The 17,087-nt window shown below is 42.9% G+C and overlaps 2 protein-coding genes across 3 annotated transcripts; one reads left to right on the forward strand and one right to left on the reverse strand.

Moving 5' to 3' along the window:
* Positions 1 to 84: 84 nt before the first annotated feature.
* STKLD1 (serine/threonine kinase like domain containing 1) lies at positions 85 to 12,200 on the forward strand (the record flags this gene model as incomplete). Its single annotated transcript, XM_084219422.1, has 19 exons — positions 85 to 99; positions 768 to 863; positions 1,310 to 1,354; positions 2,658 to 2,732; positions 3,346 to 3,450; positions 3,637 to 3,707; positions 4,301 to 4,416; positions 4,777 to 4,889; positions 4,984 to 5,144; positions 5,580 to 5,710; positions 6,341 to 6,424; positions 7,076 to 7,192; positions 7,735 to 7,869; positions 8,753 to 8,881; positions 9,700 to 9,837; positions 10,393 to 10,521; positions 10,790 to 10,927; positions 11,242 to 11,321; positions 12,135 to 12,200. 19 exons carry the CDS (start codon positions 85 to 87, stop codon positions 12,195 to 12,197), a joined length of 1,941 nt encoding a protein of 646 aa, XP_084075548.1. The 3' UTR covers positions 12,198 to 12,200.
* REXO4 (REX4 homolog, 3'-5' exonuclease) lies at positions 11,686 to 17,016 on the reverse strand. 2 transcript variants are annotated; one of them, XM_084219423.1, is made up of 8 exons: positions 16,661 to 16,983; positions 15,875 to 16,233; positions 15,443 to 15,595; positions 14,508 to 14,701; positions 14,050 to 14,138; positions 13,752 to 13,826; positions 13,416 to 13,490; positions 11,686 to 12,815 (listed from the first exon to the last, which is right to left on the reverse strand). In XM_084219423.1, the coding sequence occupies exons 1-8, from the start codon at positions 16,853 to 16,855 to the stop codon at positions 12,714 to 12,716; spliced, it is 1,242 nt and encodes a 413-aa protein (XP_084075549.1). In that variant the 5' UTR covers positions 16,856 to 16,983; the 3' UTR covers positions 11,686 to 12,713. The 2 variants fall into 2 exon arrangements, with proteins under 2 accessions (XP_084075549.1, XP_084075550.1); XM_084219424.1 differs by lacking the exon at positions 13,416 to 13,490 and having other exon boundaries at positions 16,661 to 17,016.
* Positions 17,017 to 17,087: the final 71 nt, after the last annotated feature.

A 17,087-nucleotide genomic window follows, 5' to 3' on the forward strand; every position in this document is an offset into this window, starting at 1 on the left:
TCTCTTGTGTGAGGGGTGGGGGTCTCACGCCCCCAGGGCCGCTGCCCCGCGGTCCCGGGTGGGAGGCCGGGCTGTGTCCCCGCCATGGAAAAATATGAGGTGCTGCCCTCGGGCTCAAGCTCTACCCGGCAATGAGCAGCATTGTGGGGATGTAGATGATGCTGCAGGGGTCTGTGTGGGGTGCATGGCCCTGAGGGGGGGTCTGTTACCAGGGCAGGCACTGTGGGTGCCCTTGGGGACATGGTGTGGGTGGCTCTGAGGGGATGAAGTGATGCTGGAGGGGTTTATGGAGGGTTTGTGAGCAGGGCAGGCACTGTGGGTGCCCTTGGGGACATGGTGTGGGTGGCTCTGAGGGGGTGAAGTGATGCTGGAGTGGTTTATAGGGGTCCATGGCCCTGGGGATGGTGTGGGGGCCCTTGGAGCAGCACACGACCATGAGCGGCCCGGGGGGGTTCCGTGGTCCTGGAGGGGCTGTGGGGGTCTGGGGGTGCTTTCAGCACGGGGAATGCCCTGAAGGGGTGGGAAGGGAAGGCCTGTGCTGCTCTCAGGGGCTGGGTGGAGGTGGGGGTGTCCCAAGGCCTGTGCTCCTCTCAGGGGCTGGGTGGAGGTGGGGGTGTCCCAAGGCCTGTGCTCCTCCCAGGAGCAGGGTGAAGGTGTCCCCAGTCCTGCACTGGGGAGCTGGAGATGTTTTCTGTGTGGCAGAAGGGTTTTTATGCCTCAGTTGTTCTGCCCTAGCTGAGCAGGTGCTCGGGGTGTGTCCTGTGCAGGTGCTGGAGCAGCTCCAGCCCGGGGCACTGGGCACGGTGCTGGTGGCTCAGCTGAAAACAGACCAGGGTGCCCAGAAGAAATATGCAATAAAGCAGGTGAGCAGGTGGCTGCTGTGAAAACAAGAGTGTGGCATGCTTGTTGTCTCCAGAGGCACTGTGATAGTACCAAGAGACCCATGCTGGGCAGCTGAGCTGCTGGGTAAGAGTGGGCTTGGTTTTTATAGTGCTGCTTTTTGGGAAAATGGGAGATTCAGATCAGTTTAGTGGAATGTAGAGGCTCCAAGTGGAGAAAGGGCAGCAGCCTAGTGAGGTCCCCTCAGTGCTCTCAGTTCACTGCTGCCCTAACAGTACAGAAGCACTGTCTGTCACACATGTATTTTCACCTCCCTTTTACCCATCTCCTGACACCAAAACTGCCCCAATCATGAGAGATTTGACCTATCATTGAAAATTGATGTCATTTGCACCTTGGTAAGACTGTTCTGGCTCAAAGTTCCTGGTGTTTCTGTTACAGTCTTAGCCCTGTCTTCTGTTTGGTGCAGGTTGAATGCATTGACCAACACCAAGCAAATGTGGCCTTGAAGGAGGTATTGGTGCAGTCTTTTCTTTACTACTTCACTTACAAAGACCAAAGTCTTGGTAGAACCAAGTCTTTTATCTACAAGGATTAGCTGAGTAAATAAGTAAATCAGGTAGGACTATCTGTGGGGTGTGCTCTCTGCCCTCTGCTTGGGCTCAGGCCAGGGTTTGTATTAATTGTTGTTATTTTTGGATATGTAAACTCAAATGGACAGCTCTTCTCAGAGGATAGTTCCTTCTCAGACTTTTTATTTGTTTTGTGAAGCCAAAGGGCAAAACTCATCCTTTTGGCCTTTAAGCTGAAGGAGAACCTTGGTCTGTTTGTAGTTTATTATTAATAACTCAATGTCTAGATAACATATTTCATGATATGCTAATTTCTCTGTTGAACGTTTTTATTGTGAATGATTTTCTCCCTTTGTTGTACCCTTTTTTTTTTTCTGTGTGCAAACTTTGTCATAATGCCTTGAGTAAGAAGCATCAGAAATACTCTTAAAAGACCAAAAATGGTTTCAATAAAATATTGGATTAGCACATGATGGATGGGTCTCCCAGTGTCCAGTATGCACAGCATCTGGAGTTGGAAAAGAAGAATAAATGCCTGTGCACATATTTTATCCTGGTCAGACCTTTCTGACCTCTTTCTGTACCAAATATTGCATTACCTGTAAAACTTGTTCCAATTTTTCTATTGAAATAAATATTGAATTGCATCTATTAAAATAAATGCAGTTATGCCATTTGGGAGCCTGGCTCTTTTTAGCTTTTTCTCTTGTGCCTGCACAGCCACAAACACAGCTATAGGAGAGTAACCTGAATTCTTTTTATCTTCCACATAATCAGCAAATTTTCTGAAGTGGTTAGGATTAGTTAGAGCCCTGCTCAGAAACCACCTTCAAGAAGATAAAAATCTCTCGTGCCATTGTATTTGCTGAGGTTCAAGCTGGCCTGGAAGTTACAGGAAATAATGGCTGCACTTGAAAAATCATCCTGACTTACTTAGATTCTAAGAAATGTTTTCAGGTTAGGATGTTAGGAACTGAAGAAGGGGGTGGTTCACACATCATCTCCCTGTGGATCAGTTTGTATCTCTGAATCTCACAAGGCTGTTGCAGCACTGGGGGAAATATTTTCCTTCTTTCCACATTTGTATATGCAAATATTTAACAGAGCTGGCACTTTGGAAGAGTTTGATCAGAAATGTGGCATGAACAAGTGAGGAACTGGCTTTGAGTGTTATTTAAGGTCCTGTCAGAGGGAAGGACTGTGTAGCTATAGAAAGCTCTCTCTATTTTATCTTTTTCTGTGCAGGCAATGGATTTGCTAAAACTCTGCCATTCTAACATCTGTACTTATAAAGAGTTGTTCCTGACTTGGAATGATGAGGTGAGAATGGAACAGGATTAGTTAAACTCGAATGTGTGGTTTGTGTTCTAGACACACGAGCCTATTCACAGATTTAAATTTGGGGTCATTGGGGTGAGATGCTAAAAAAGAAGGTTTTTTGATTTTAAACAAGCCTGATTTTTTTTTTTTTTTTTGGCTCCTGAATACACACACTAAAAAGCTGTGAATATGTATGGATTGGAGTCCATCATGTGGCAGAATCCCAGATTCTGATGGGAATTAGTGTGCAATTCTGATTTTCATGCCTGCATGAAAACCCTTCTATAGGGCACCATAAGAACCTGAAAGCCTTGAGTTACTTATTGGCAGATTTTCTTCAGTGCTTGGACAGAACCTTTAATGATTTTCTGCATGTATAATTTGATTTGAATCATCCTGTACAGCTTCAGATAAGATGCTTGATAGTGGTGGTTTATTTGCTAAAACAATTAGCATGCTGTATTTTTAATGAAAGAAATTAAATGTTGTCTCTTCTGTGAGAGAATAATCATCTCAGAACCCTTTTGTACTGTGAACATCACACCCACCAGTTTGGTTTTGTCTCTGTTACCTGCAAACAATTCAGCAATTTTGGGACAATGTTTTACTGCAGGTCTCATCTCTGTTCCTCTGCCTGGTAATGCAGCACTCAGGCCAAGGAGATCTCTCAGCTCTAATCAGGGAAAAGAGGCAGAAGTCAGAAAAGATATCAAACATGGTAAAAAGTATAGAAGAGGCACCTGTTTGAACTGAGAGACTTGTTGCTTTTATGGTATTCCTTCTTTCTGAAAATCCTCCCTAAAGCCTTCAAAGCACAGGAGGGAGGTTTTGGAAGCTCACTTCTGAAAGATATTCGAAAGTTCCTCTGTTTGTGTTACACTTTCATGTCTGTTTCCCTCCACAGGTGGTTCAGAAGTTCCTGGGACAGATGGTGGATGCTTTGTTTTACATACACAAACAAAATATTTGGCACAGGTGAGCAGAAATCTCATTTTCTTTGTGTGACAGGCTCCTGTTTTTTGCAGTGTTGGTTCAGCAGCGCTCAGAGGCAGGGAATTTTACTATTCCAAAAGGAGAAGAAGGGGGTAGAAGTTCCAGACTTTAGATTAGTTTATTTTACTTCTGAAGTTACCTGTTTCCTGAGTTTTGTCTGGAATACTCATTTGATTGAGATCTCCTGGTTGGTTTTGTTTGTTTGTTTTTGTTTTTAATATTTAAAAAATTGTCCATCTCTGTAAATGCCCACAGTTTGGTGGCTATGATGGACAAAGTTTGTGTGTCTGAATAATAGACAGCCCTTGCATTCTATGCTCAAATCAATTTGTGTCCCAAGCACAAATTTTAAAGCATTTAGAGAGGCAAATAATTGTATTTTGGCTGATTATCACTTGTATATTAAAAAAAAAAAAAAAGAAAACCAACAGAACACACAGACCAATTCCCCCACCTCCCTGCCTCCCCCCAAAAAAACCAACCCAAAACTTCTGAGGGCTAAAGATGCAGGGAATTTGTAATTATATGTGATTAGACTCTAATTTCACAAACTGACAGAAATATTTGTGTTGCAGAAATCTGAAGCCATCAAATATCCTGGTGACTGGTGAACCATCCTTCATGCTGAGTGACTTCAGCACTGAAACACTTATGAATGATGAGCTGAAATGGAAAATCAGAGTGGAAGAAGGTAGATATTTGTTTTGCTAGTTTTTCTTTCCTACTGTACTTTCAAAAAGTTTCAGTTGTAGTGGATATTTTTATTCCTCAGAGAAAAATTAGGAAAGAGGAAGAATTTATCTTCCCTCTCCTTTCTCTGCATTAAACTATTTGTCTTCTAGATTTTCATAGGCAGCTGTCTGCAGCATTAATTGTGTTCACAAGTGAAAAATGTAGATATGTGTGTGAGTTTCTGCAATCAATACACTTAGAATCCTTTTCAGCTTTGTCCTCAGGAACATCTTAGGGAAATGTTCATTAGTTACAGTGTGTTTTTAGTTTTTGGAAGCACAATGTCAGCAATGTCACCATCTGATTCCTGTTTCTACAGAAAGCAAGTCTTGGATGGCTCCAGAAACATTTGGGTTTTCTTTCACTGAGAAATCTGATATCTGGTCTCTGGGCTGTGTCCTCCTTGATATGATGAGCTGCTTTGTTCTGAATGTGTGTAAGAGTGATTTATTAGGGATTTAAAGGGTCCTGGGCTCATCAGGATATCTGAGTGTGTGAGAGCTCTCTGACACTGTGCTCTTCCCAGGCAGAAGAGATAAATTCCTTACTGCAGGGTATCAGAGGGGACAGCAGCTGCCTTGAGAGAGTCCTGACCCTGATGCAGGATGGAGAAAGAAACTATTTGCCTTTCTTTCCACTTTTATTGATGATGCTACAGATTGAGCCCAGCATGAGACCCACAGCAAGGTGAGTTCTGGCTGCCTTCCCTTGATTTATTTCATCCTAAACCCCTCCTACCTCCACAAATTGGGAATGTTCACTGCTGTTGGAAAGGGTTAACATTGCTTATCCTCCTGCCTCAACAAACTGATTTATTAAAGACTTGATGTTCCTTCAGAGTGGACACTGGGATGAACAGGTGTCCCTTTTTGCAGTTATTTTATAAATTCATGTTATACACAATTTTATGAGTCTGAACTTGACACCTAAGCATGGCTTGTGCAATGTGAGCTCTTTCTTGAGCTGCCTGGAAGTAAATTGTTTAAGTTCTGTCAAAAATAATCTAGTCTAGAAGTAATATTAGATTTTTTATATCAAAATGAAACAATGCCTGTAGATTTTTTCTTTTCTAACTTAACAGTCCTAACTCACTGGTGCTGCTTTTGTCTCTCAAAATTCCAGAGATCTGGTCACTGATCCATTTGTTGGGCAATGCCTGAGTTTTGCTGGTGAAACCTTAATAAAACTGAAGAAGTCTCTGCCTCCCACAATAACAGATGAGCTCTTGCAGGGAGGAGTTGAAAGTGTTCTAGGTAATAAGAAGAATAAGGTTAATGTAAAGGTGATTTTCACAGGAAACAAACCCTTCCAGTCAGGATGTATTCTAATTGGAAATAAATTCTTGGCCACTCATTTTGCCTGCAGTAAAATGGAATACTCTTTGGAACAAGGATCACTATACAACTTTCCCTCTAAATTCCTAAGGTTCTCAGCCATTCCTACTGCAAAAGTTAAACAGGGTCAGAGGTCATTCCTCAGAAAATTTGGGAGCTCCATTATTTTGTTTGCATTTTAACATGTTTGCTGATTCATGCCACAAGGGATATGTGTTCCATTATTTTCCTTCTAAGTAAGGAAGATATTATTTTAATCTGAAAATTCTATTGGAATAATGCATTTAAAGCTCCTATCTCTGCTCTGGTTTAATATTCCAACAGGTCCCCAAAAATAGATATATAATGCCAAATACATTGTGAATCATAACACTTGGTAATATTGAAATGTTTAATGAGTTGTGGGGGAAAGTTTTTCTCTTTTCAACAATCCCAAATTTCATTATTTTCATTCATATGAATTCACATCTTGCAGAAAACAGAGACAATTTGAGTGTTTTGTGTAAGTGTTTGTGTGGAATGGTTGGAAGAATTTCCTTGGTTTCTCAGCATTCATGCAGGCTTCCTGGGATGTTGAAGAAGTCCAGGCTGAAGGCATTCAATACCTTGCCAGCTTTGTAGAGGATAAAACTGGTAAGGCACTACTTGATCTATTTATTTATTTATTTATTCTGCTCCTTCCTTACATTTTGAGATAATGGAAGAGGAAAACATTTCTAGTGCCCATAAATGAGGATGAATTTGCTCTCTTCCTATATCTGCAGGCAGTAGTGATGGGATTGTGTAGTACTTGTTCTGTTCATGCTTTTGTTAACCAGCAGAGGGGTTTTACTGGATAATAAAAATGGGCACTGGGGGAAAAACCCTGTGATATTTGAATTGGCAACAAACTGACATTTGAGGAAGGTAATTTCCAGGAGCCCCGGAATGACCTGGGGGTAATTCCTGGGGCTGGCAGAGCAAAAGGAAGCTACACATGGCTAATTCCTGTGTCTGTAAAGCTGTGAGGCTGAAAGCTGTGTATTTTCTCCCAGAAGCTGCACATTTTTCAAAAGAAGCTTTCAGATCAAGGTTCATAATTCAAAGCACTGTGTTAAATCAGTTATAAAGTGCTCTGTCCTTTGACAGCACTTTAATGCTGGCATTGGCTTATGATGTTAAAACTCAGGGTTATTCTTAGCTTTAATTGATAGGAGACATTTCCCACACAGATTAAAACAATTCACTCTGGTTTGTTCTCTTTGATTCAAGAACCTTTCTCAAAGAATTTCTTTTCCCCCACAGCATTCCCATTTCTGCTAACATGCACAGAAGTGATCACTCTTGCCATGAAGGTTCACACAGATTCTCTGGATTTGCAAGTAGAAGGCTGCACTTTGTTGCTTGAAATTCTTAGTCAAGGTACAATTAAGACTTCCTCCTTCTGCTGGGTCTTGTAAAGATTACTGAACCCATTATCTGCTCAACTAACAAAATTTAGGGGATGAATTTAAAGAGCTAAAGGAATTTAAGCAGCTTTCTGAATTCTCATGGCCTTCCTTCAGGACTGGCACACAGCACTTCTGTGTTAAGAGTTAATTTTAAATATTGGTGCTGATCTTGTCCAACCAACTTTGTTTTCATGTTGGGTGTTGCTAGAGGGCATAAATAAGACTCTTGTTGTCTTGGTGTTTAAATTTTAAACCATAAAAGTGGTTTTGGGTCTCTTGTGTGGTCCCTGCTGTCACTTTCATGACAATTTACTCCAAAACCACCTGATGATATGAGTGTAAATATACTAAGAATTTAGTTTCAGCAAATGAAAGTTTAAAGTAACTTTTGCTTATTTTATGTTTTATGCTGCTAATTGAATGTTTTGCTATGCTGATGGCAGGGCAGGGGGGTTCAGATTTCAATTCAAAACCACTGAAATCTTTGTTCTATTCCAATGTTGGTGGTGACAGCTCTGGAACACGGGGTGATGATGGCCCTGGATGTGAGTGTGGCCAGCTGCCTGTTACACACAGTGAGGAAACATTCTGAAAATGAAGAGTTCCTTTCAATGCTCTGCACATTATTGATGATGGTTTCAGCCAGTGGTGGGTCACCTTGCTTATTCTTTGGGGAATCTTAATTCATTTTTACTTTTTGAAACAAATCCAAGATCTAATGCAGAACTTGTGATTTTGCTGAGAGGTGTGGATGTCTGTGGGTAATTATTAATTTAATAGTGGTAATATTGTTAAGATTGACCAGATATTGATAACACCCCTGAAAGTTTAAGATACAATGCTGAGGCTTCAGGGATTTACAGGACCACTCTAACAGATACAATTCTGTATTTCCTCTTGGTTTGGAAACAAGTACAAGCTCTGCAAATAGCAGTGCTTGAGAAAATGAGGGCATAGAACCTGAATTCTATTTTGGACCCTGCCATGATGAATTGAAACCATTCTCACTAACTTCTCTACTTTGTTTTCTTTTCTTCTGAACTTGTAATTGCTAAATATTTATAATATTTTTAGTTGTTTTCGGTGTCAGTTCAGCAGTCATCAAAGACTGTTTTTTGGAAATGGTTAGAGTAGGATTTAGCAGCAAGGGGGAAACCTTCAAAAAAATGATTACAAAGAGTTGTGTCTAAGACCAAACTATTTTTACCCAGCATTTCCTAATTCTGAAGCTTAGTTTGAATCTTAAAATGGAAACAGGTAAAAAATTGTAATTTACACCCTCTCAGCTCCCTTCCTGCTCTGAATTCCAAGTCTGTGAGGAAGAAGGATGGCCAGGCATGCATTTGAAAGGATCAGATGTGTTAAATGCATCTTGTTAAAGAATTCTGTCTGTTCTCTTGCTTCCTTTTGTGCAGCTGATGGGCTCATGTTACCGCTCTGTTATCTCAGTTTAAACACCTTAGTGCTGCCTGTTTCGAGGCCAGTGGGTGGGACAAAAACCCAGATTTTATAGAATTTCTGTGGTTTTCAGGAGTAGCTGCGGAGAACCTAAGGAAAGTTGGAATCATTCCAGACCTTGTGTCAATTTTAAGACGTTTTCCTCATAATGACAAGATCTGCTTCTCTTGCTGTGCCGTTCTCTGGAGCTTGGCTGTCAGTGGTGAGTAGAACACAGGAGCATTGTGCCTGCATTCATGTGACTGAAGAGCAGCAGGTATTGAGCCTAATTGAGTTCAGACATTCCTGTCGCTGGGATTGGATTTTCTCCCATTCTTGTTCCAGGGAAATGGGATGAGATGATCTTTAAGATTCCTTCCAACCCAAACCAATCTGATTTTGTGATTCTGGAGAGTTGTTTCCACAGCACTGCTACCATCACTTTGTGATCCAGAGTTAAATTAGATAACAACAAAAATTAATGCAGAATTTTTTAGCAACCCTTTATGTGATAAAGTGTCAGTTTTGAGCCGTTTGGGTCAAGATGTGACCTGGTTTTATATTTACTGATTTGTTTGTGATGTGTTCTTGTGGAGGTGTGGTGTGCTGATCATCATGCAAGGCCGCAAGCACAGCTTGTGCACAGTTTCACCTGGTGTGTTTTATTCCCTCTGTGCAGCAAATTACCCGTTGGATTTATGGGACAGCTGAATTTCCATCCTGCAGCCTAGATTCTGTCAAAACTGTGGTTATTTCTGGAGGCTTCTTGCTGTGATCCCTATGCATAATTTAAATGACAAAGAACACTAGTTCCTGCAGAAGTTCAGCTTTCTCCAATAAACAGAATTATTTATTAGTTCTGTAGCACTTGGTTTGGTTCTATACATTTTTGATTCCTTCCCTCTGCTGCCCTCCAGACTAAAACAATGTTGCATTATTCCAATGCCAGCACCCATTAAGGTTTTACTGATACAATTTGACATACAATGCTATCATTACTTCATTAAATAACTCTGCCTGGTGCATTTCCTTTCTGCTAAGGTAATTCAGAGGATAATGCAGACCAAGCAGTGCTGGCAAGTGCTCTCCCTGTCACCTCAGCAGTGCTGCAGGAGCACCTCCAGAATGGAGTCGTTGCACAGTCTGCCTGCTCAGCTCTGTGGGCACTGGCACTCCAAGGTGTGTGATCCCAGTCTCCCTGTTGTCCCGTGGGCATGGAAAAGGCTGGGATGTCTGTGTGTCAGTGGTGACCCTGCAACCCAGGCTGCTGGGCTGGAGAGGCTCTGCAGATGGCAGCAGAGTGAGGAACTTGCATCCTCTCTTGGTTGCTCTTCCCTGCACTCGCTCTGTGGCTCCCTAATGAAGCCGTTTTTGATGAGCTGTAGCAATTAAAATCACCAGATACTACTAATGGGGGTCCACTGGTGGGCAGCTAATTTGCTTGATTGATTTGGAACAGTATTTCATGTTAAAAAAGAAAAAATCTTTCATTATTGTTTGCACTAAAGAATCCATCCTTGCAGTACTACTCTGTCTTATTTCTTCCTCATGTAACATTTACCTACTGCCTGCCCTTGTGCCATCATTCCACTGGGAAGAGCTGAGCAAAACACCCTCAGCAATCATATTTCTATTCCCCATCAGTAGAATAAGTTGAGTATTCAGGACTCTTTATTCTATTCTTTTGGCCTGAAGGATACTGAAATTTTGGGCTTTTCTGTGTTTTTTTTTAAGGTTGCTTAACTGACAGTGACTATGAGCCCACAGCAGCACTTTTGCTGAATGCTCTCAGGATGAACCCAGAAAGAGCAGTGCTGGTGAAGAACAGCTGCCTGGCTTTAGCCAGCCTTGTGAGGCTCTCAGGTAACATTCAGCAGTTCTGCTTTTATTAATTACCAATCAGCTCCATCAACATGAAAACAATCATTAAAATCACTTCTGCCCTGGACAGTGTCAGCTCCATATCTGGTTCTACTTGTTCCCAAATATGCTTCAGAATAGTTGTTAGGAAGACTGAAAATAATGGGCACAGCTTCCTGAAAACGTGGCATGAGCCAGCTGGTGAGGAGATGGGAAGCAGATCCTGCAGTCTGAAGTACAAGCAGCCCAGCAGTGTTTGTGTTCCTTGCAGAAACTGCAGCTTTGGCAATCCTGCTGGACTCAAAGGGCAGTGGAACAGAGCTGATCAAAGAGGAATATCACCTTCATTCCCACGAGCCAGGGGTGGCAGAGGCTCTGTGCCTGCTGATGAACGAGCTGGTTCAGTATGGTGAGATGGCTGCTGCCACTTGTTGAATCTCCTCCTCTCTCCCAACCCCAAAATCAGTAGAACCACAACAGCAGCTCAGGGACATGTTAGCTGCTCTCAGGAAAGACTTTGTGTCTGAGAAAGCCCCAATTCATCCTTCTGAGAATTCACTCCATTTGTTCCAAACAAATACCACTCTGATGGTAAAACATTTCAACTTCATCTTATCTTGCCTCCTCCTTGTGTAGCTCTGTCCTCTCCCTGTGCTCCTTTAGCTCCTGCTCCACTGGCAGTTGTGCTATAACCATAAATTTTCTTACTTATTGGCACTGCAGATGAGGTTATGCTGAATATGAGGTCCCAGAAAATGGAAAAGCTGCTGTCTGAAATAAAATTCCAGTTTCCATTTAGCACGGTACGGAGAAGTCTCTGTAATGATAATAAAGTATATTTGTATTTTATTTCTGGTGAGGGATTTGATCATAGTGCAGATATTTAGAGAATTAGCTGCATGTGAAGAATGAGTTTGTAAGGATAGTTCTAATTACTGAGAACAAGTGGTTGAAAGTTGTTTTTCTTGTTGTTGTTAACACTGAAATTTTAAAAAATTATCTTCTGGTCTCTTACAACATTATATTAATTTATTACAGTCTTCATGCTAAACCAGGCTGAAGTTCACAGGAACAAAGCCATAAGTACATTACATCCAATTTATTTTTGGTTTGGAAATGGCATCGTTAACAAATAAAAAAAAAAATCAACAAAAACTTTCTGATAGTTTGTGGGAAGTTTTAACTTACATTAAATTTCAATAAGCAGTCACACTGAAAAAAAGGAAAAACCAGCAAAGTTATCAGAGGTATTTAATGTGTTACACTAATATTTCTTTTGCAATGGCTTGCTGGCAAGAAGCCAATAATTAGGTTTGTTCATCAAGCCAATAGAACTGGTTAGTCTTAATTTTGCTGATTTTAGTAATGTATTTACAGAATTGTACTCAAAGACAGTCTCCTGCAGGCATTGCCTGCCCCCCTTCAGTGAACACTGCAGCCACAAGGTAGCACTGAAAAAAATAATCACAGGAGGGGAGAAAGCTCCCTCTCCTGTTGTAACAGTAGCCACTTCAAAGACCTATGTTAGACACATTGTTTTTATTAATAAATGAATACAAAAGTAAGTAGAGCAACAAGGTAATCTCTCTGTCTGACAATTCTCACATTTTCCTCAGGAGATTCAGACCCTGGTGGACGCAACACTTTTGAAACTGAGGAAGGAAAAATGCTTTGTCTGAGAACAAGACTTGGCCACTGCTGGATACAAAAGCCCGTGTCCTCCATTAGAGGGTTCTTCTCACCAGAAAAAAGAATATTGGGCTATTAATAATATATAAACAGGTATTTATTGATGGTTTGGGTATCACAACTGTGTAACTAACAGCAATAATTAAGAATTCACCTTGCAGCAGACCTCACTTTGTGAGCCTCAACATACTTGAAATAAAGATTTTAATCCTCGGAGTTTTGACAAAGCAGTGACAGTTTCTTCCTTCATCTATCATAATTTAATGTTTTTAACTTATTCAGTGTCTATTTCTGTTGAAGAAATTTAACTGATGAAATTCTTCCCAACTGCACAGTAGCAGGGATCAGGCACAGGGATACCAGCAACATTCCTGTACTTCCAGGTCATTGTAGCATTGCCTTTGGATTGATTTTATGAAGTAGCTGCTGTCAGTTCTGACTTATCTCTAAATTTGGAATGTGACATCAAACCAGCAAATGCTGCAGATGAAAGATTCTGCCCTGTGTTAAGTTTTACATTTTTTATTGTTAGCTTTGTTCTTAACAGCAGCTTCCCATTTCTTTTTCTCCAGCGTGTAAAGTCTCATAGCTGCTTGTGCATCCTGGATCTGAAAGAGAACAGACAAGACAAGGATGTGAGATAATAAGCAGCTCAATCTTACAACATTTGAATACATCCTTCCAATTAACATTTCATGATCTCTTTTTGCATTTAGGCTCAGTGCCTAGGGAAAGGGATAAATGATGTATTTAGAGTCCAGGGCCTACCACAAGGCTCTGCATTTCTGATTGTTACTTGGAAAGTCCTAAGAGAATTTTGTCATTGATACAGTATCCATGAGCTCCCCTCCCAGTTCTGCTTCCCCAGTTCTTTCCTCTTTTCCACCCTCCTGCCCACTGAAATAAGGATCTGCTGAGGTTCAGGTGCAGCCTCTCCCACTGTTTATCCATCCTGCCACAGTGCACAATGCTGCTTTTAGAGTAAACAGATCTTGATCATTACTTTTCCCTCTGGGAATTTTAAAGTAACAAGAATTCAGAGTTAAGAAGTTGACTTGTGAGTGAGAAATTGAACAGTGAGCAAGCTTTGATGACAATCTCACTGCTGCTGCAGTCCAAGCAGAGCTTGCTGAGTTCCCCTGGGATGAAGGCACAGCCCTGGGGACTGAACCAGAAGCCAGGGCTGGCTGTTCTGAGCAGGTACCTACCGAGCAGTGCTCTGCTGTCTGCACCTGAACATTGAGCAGCTTCTCACAGAGCAGCTTCAGGGATGGCCTGGAACTCTAGGGACAGAACAGATCATAAACCATGCTGTCTCACAGGAGTTGAAATAACAGAGATGGGTGTTATACAAAAATGTTATGTTCCTCAAAGTATAGCACATCTTAGCTTCTGCTGGTGAAATACCAGGAATAATTAATTAATTAGGAGATTTGTGTGTGCATAGGTAAGAAAGAAGGAATAGGGTCAGGTTAAAGCAAGCACAGGAGTGAGTCAGCAGCTCTGGAGTCTGTTAATTGAGCACCTTCCCAGCAGTCTCTTACCTTGACTCTCTGTTTGAAAGGTTTGTATCTCTGTGTGTCCCTGATCTTCTTGTGAGGGTGATCAAGAAGTAGGACCTAGAAGAAATCACATTTTCAGTCTAAAATGTGTTATTGCATGAAACTTTACAGAGCTGAATGTGCAGCTGCCCATTGTTTTCTCCCATCCACTGTAAGAGGCAGTTTAAAGCCATGAAAGGACAAGACCCAGCTCCTAGAGGCTGGATTCAGGAGTTTCCAGGAGCTCAGGTGTGTTCCCTTGATTCAGAATGATGTATCAGAAAGTTCATTGTCAATATACCTTTAGGTCATTCCGTAGGGCGTGCCCAACTAAAATCCTTCCCTGCAGGATCTCAGCCACCTCCTTCTGAACCGTTTTAAAGTCTTCACCTAAAAATGCCACACAAGGAAACACTTTCCATGAGCAACCACTGCATCTTTTCTGGGAAGTAACTGATGCTTGGGACTGTAGTTATTGTACAGTACACTAAATCTCTGCTTGCTAGAACATAAAGAATTCCATAAAGAAAATTGAAATTTTTTTTTTTTTAATACTATATTCCACCAGTTAATTCCTTCAAAGGTGTTGGTGATCACTGTATAAAAACACTTCTTCCCAAAATTTTTCTTAGCATTAAGTTTAACTCAAATCTCAGCATTTTGTTTTCCCAAATTAGGTCTCAAACTGTTCCAAGCTCAGCCAATGAGGCTTCTGTGACAACCCACTGAATCCTCCCTCTTTGGGGGATCCCCTGGTACCTGAGTTTATATTCTGAGGCCGGATGCCACTGACAGCTGTCCTGTAGTCTGTCACCTTCTCCGTGGGCTTGACATACTTGTCATAAACACACTTGCCAAACTGGTTGACGATGGACACCCGAGCCAAGATGCTGTCCTCGCCCTTGGGGCCCACCCCCACCATCTCACAGTCCATGGCCACGGCCCTGGTCAGCCTGCAAGGCAAAGGGACACCTTGGGGACACCTCTGCAGGGCCCAGCTGGAGCTGATAAGGGTCACACCTTGATGTGAGCTGGGCAAAGCCTGGCAGCAGAGGCAGGGAGATGTCAGCTCAGTGCAGGTCAGTTATCAGAAGCCAGTCTGATAGCTCTGATATTATTATTATTGTTGTTGTTGGTTAATTGAAGGGATGGGACTAGACTACAGTCAGGTCAAAAACAATTCACTGTTCAGATAAGCATTACTCTCAGGGGCTGTGAGATTTATGAGGGTAACTAGTTGGTTATAGCTCAAGAGTAGTTACAAGTTCTTCATTACAAGACAATTTATAACTTTCTAGTCTAATGGACAGTTGCTACAAAGCTTATTTTGCTTTTCTATTGCTTATTTCTACTGCACTGTGTATACTTTTATCTAATGGGCTATTATCACATGTACACACACATGTTTCTATTACATCTATAACTTCTAAACTCTTGGCTTACTCTATACAATTACACCCTGATTACAAATCCTTCACTATCTTATTAATCAGTTTTTTACTTACTTAAGGCATATTCTCACAACTATAGAAACATGAGTTTAGGATTTTTCTGCCTAATGTCTGTGTACTTATTTTTACTTCAATCCAAGCTCCTTCTAAGCCTGCAGATCAAAGGTTTCAATGTCTCTGGAAGTTTCTGTCTTCCCATTCCTCACACTCTGATGCCATCCTTCCCCCTGCAATGTCACTCACCCATCAAAAGCCTTTTCCTTAACCAGCACCTGCTCCACAGACTGGCATTGCTCTGTTTCAAGTCCCAGGTTCCTTCTGGCAATTTTTGCTGCTTCAGGTCCTAGTGCTGCTTCAATATCTTTGGGATCAACATCATCAAACCAGATGTCAGCCCTGGGAAGAACAGATTTAATTACATTTAACAGCCTCAAAGCAATCTGGTGTCTGTTGTACAAAAAGTATGTTTACTTTTAAAACCAAGAGATGAACCCTATGAAAATTAAGTCTATGACTGGCACCTCTGCAGGTTTCTTGTGTCTGAGGAGTCGGGGCAAAATGTTCCTCATTTCTTTCAGAATTTAGTCTGGAAAAGTGCAGCTGTTTGGAATGTACCTCTCTGTGCTCCTCCCAAAATAAATATTCACATCCAGGGCTGCTGCCTGAAATACTCACTCTTTGGGCTGCTGCTCCACGTGCTCCTCAGTTTTCCTCCTCTTATGTTTCAGCTCATCCTTCTCCTTCACAACAATGCCATTTTTCTTTTTTTCTTTGCTGCCTTTCCCATTGGTTTTGGTGCCATTTAAGTTCTTATTTGCTGTAACCCCCTTGGATTCTGGCTTGGCCAAAGGAGGACTGGTTTTAGCAGCACCATTGTCCATTTTCTTTGTGGATTTGGCCTTTACCACATTCCCATTCCCATTGACTGCTGGGATTTCTGGGCTTTTGGCTGCTTTGAGTGGCTGCTTCTTTTTGGTGTCTGTTTGACCCACGGAGATGGGCTTCTTGGAGTTATTTGCCTTTTGTTTCAGCAGCTAAAATGGCATTAAAAAAAAATAAATTGAAAGATAAAGGAAAAGAGCCTGGAAAAGACAAGGCTTTAGAGTGAGATAATTGTGTCCTTCCAGTACCTAAAAGGGGCCTTGGGGAAAGGGGGAGAGGGGCTATTCACCAGAGCCGGGAATGACAGCACAAAGAGAATGACTTCAAGCAGTGTTAAATGGATTTTGGGAAGAAATACTTCTCGGTGAGGGTGGGCAGGCCCTGGCACAGGTGCGCAGAGCGGCTGAGGCTGCCCTGGATCCCTGGCAGTGCCCAGGGCCGGGCCGGACGGGGTTTGCTGGGACAGTGCGAGGCGTCCCTTCCACCGCGAGCAGCGTGCAGGCACTGCCAGCATGGCCCCGCTGCTTCCCTGTCCCAGCTCCCCGGGGCTGTCCCCAGCGCATCCCCGGTCCCCCTCACCTCCTGCAGCGCCTTCCAGTTGGAGGAGAACTCCTGCGGGTTGCGGGGGGGCCCCACAGCCGCCATGCCGGGGCCTTTGGACGCGGTCGCCGCTTCCCCCATGGCCTTCCTCTTCTTCCTCCTCTTCTTGCTCTTCCCGCGGGCCGCACCGCTCGGCCCGGCCGCCTGCGGCTCCGCAGGGCTCTGCTTGGCCATGCGGGGGTCAGCGGGGTGGGACCGGGACCAGGGCCGGGATCGGCGGACAGCGAGTCCCAACCGGGCCGGTGCTACCGCTGGGGGACCGGCACAGCACCGCACCGCTCCGGCGGGGAACGCTGGCCCACGCTTGGGTTCCGGGGCGGAGGGAGGGCGGTTTCGTGGTTCCGGGGCTGGGGGTCGCGGGGTGACCCCCACCCCACCCGGGTGTGTCCCCAGGGCCACATGGCCC

Source organism: Fringilla coelebs (assembly GCF_963513975.1).
Source record: "Fringilla coelebs genome assembly, chromosome: 21".
Classification (NCBI taxonomy): Eukaryota; Metazoa; Chordata; class Aves; order Passeriformes; family Fringillidae; genus Fringilla; species Fringilla coelebs.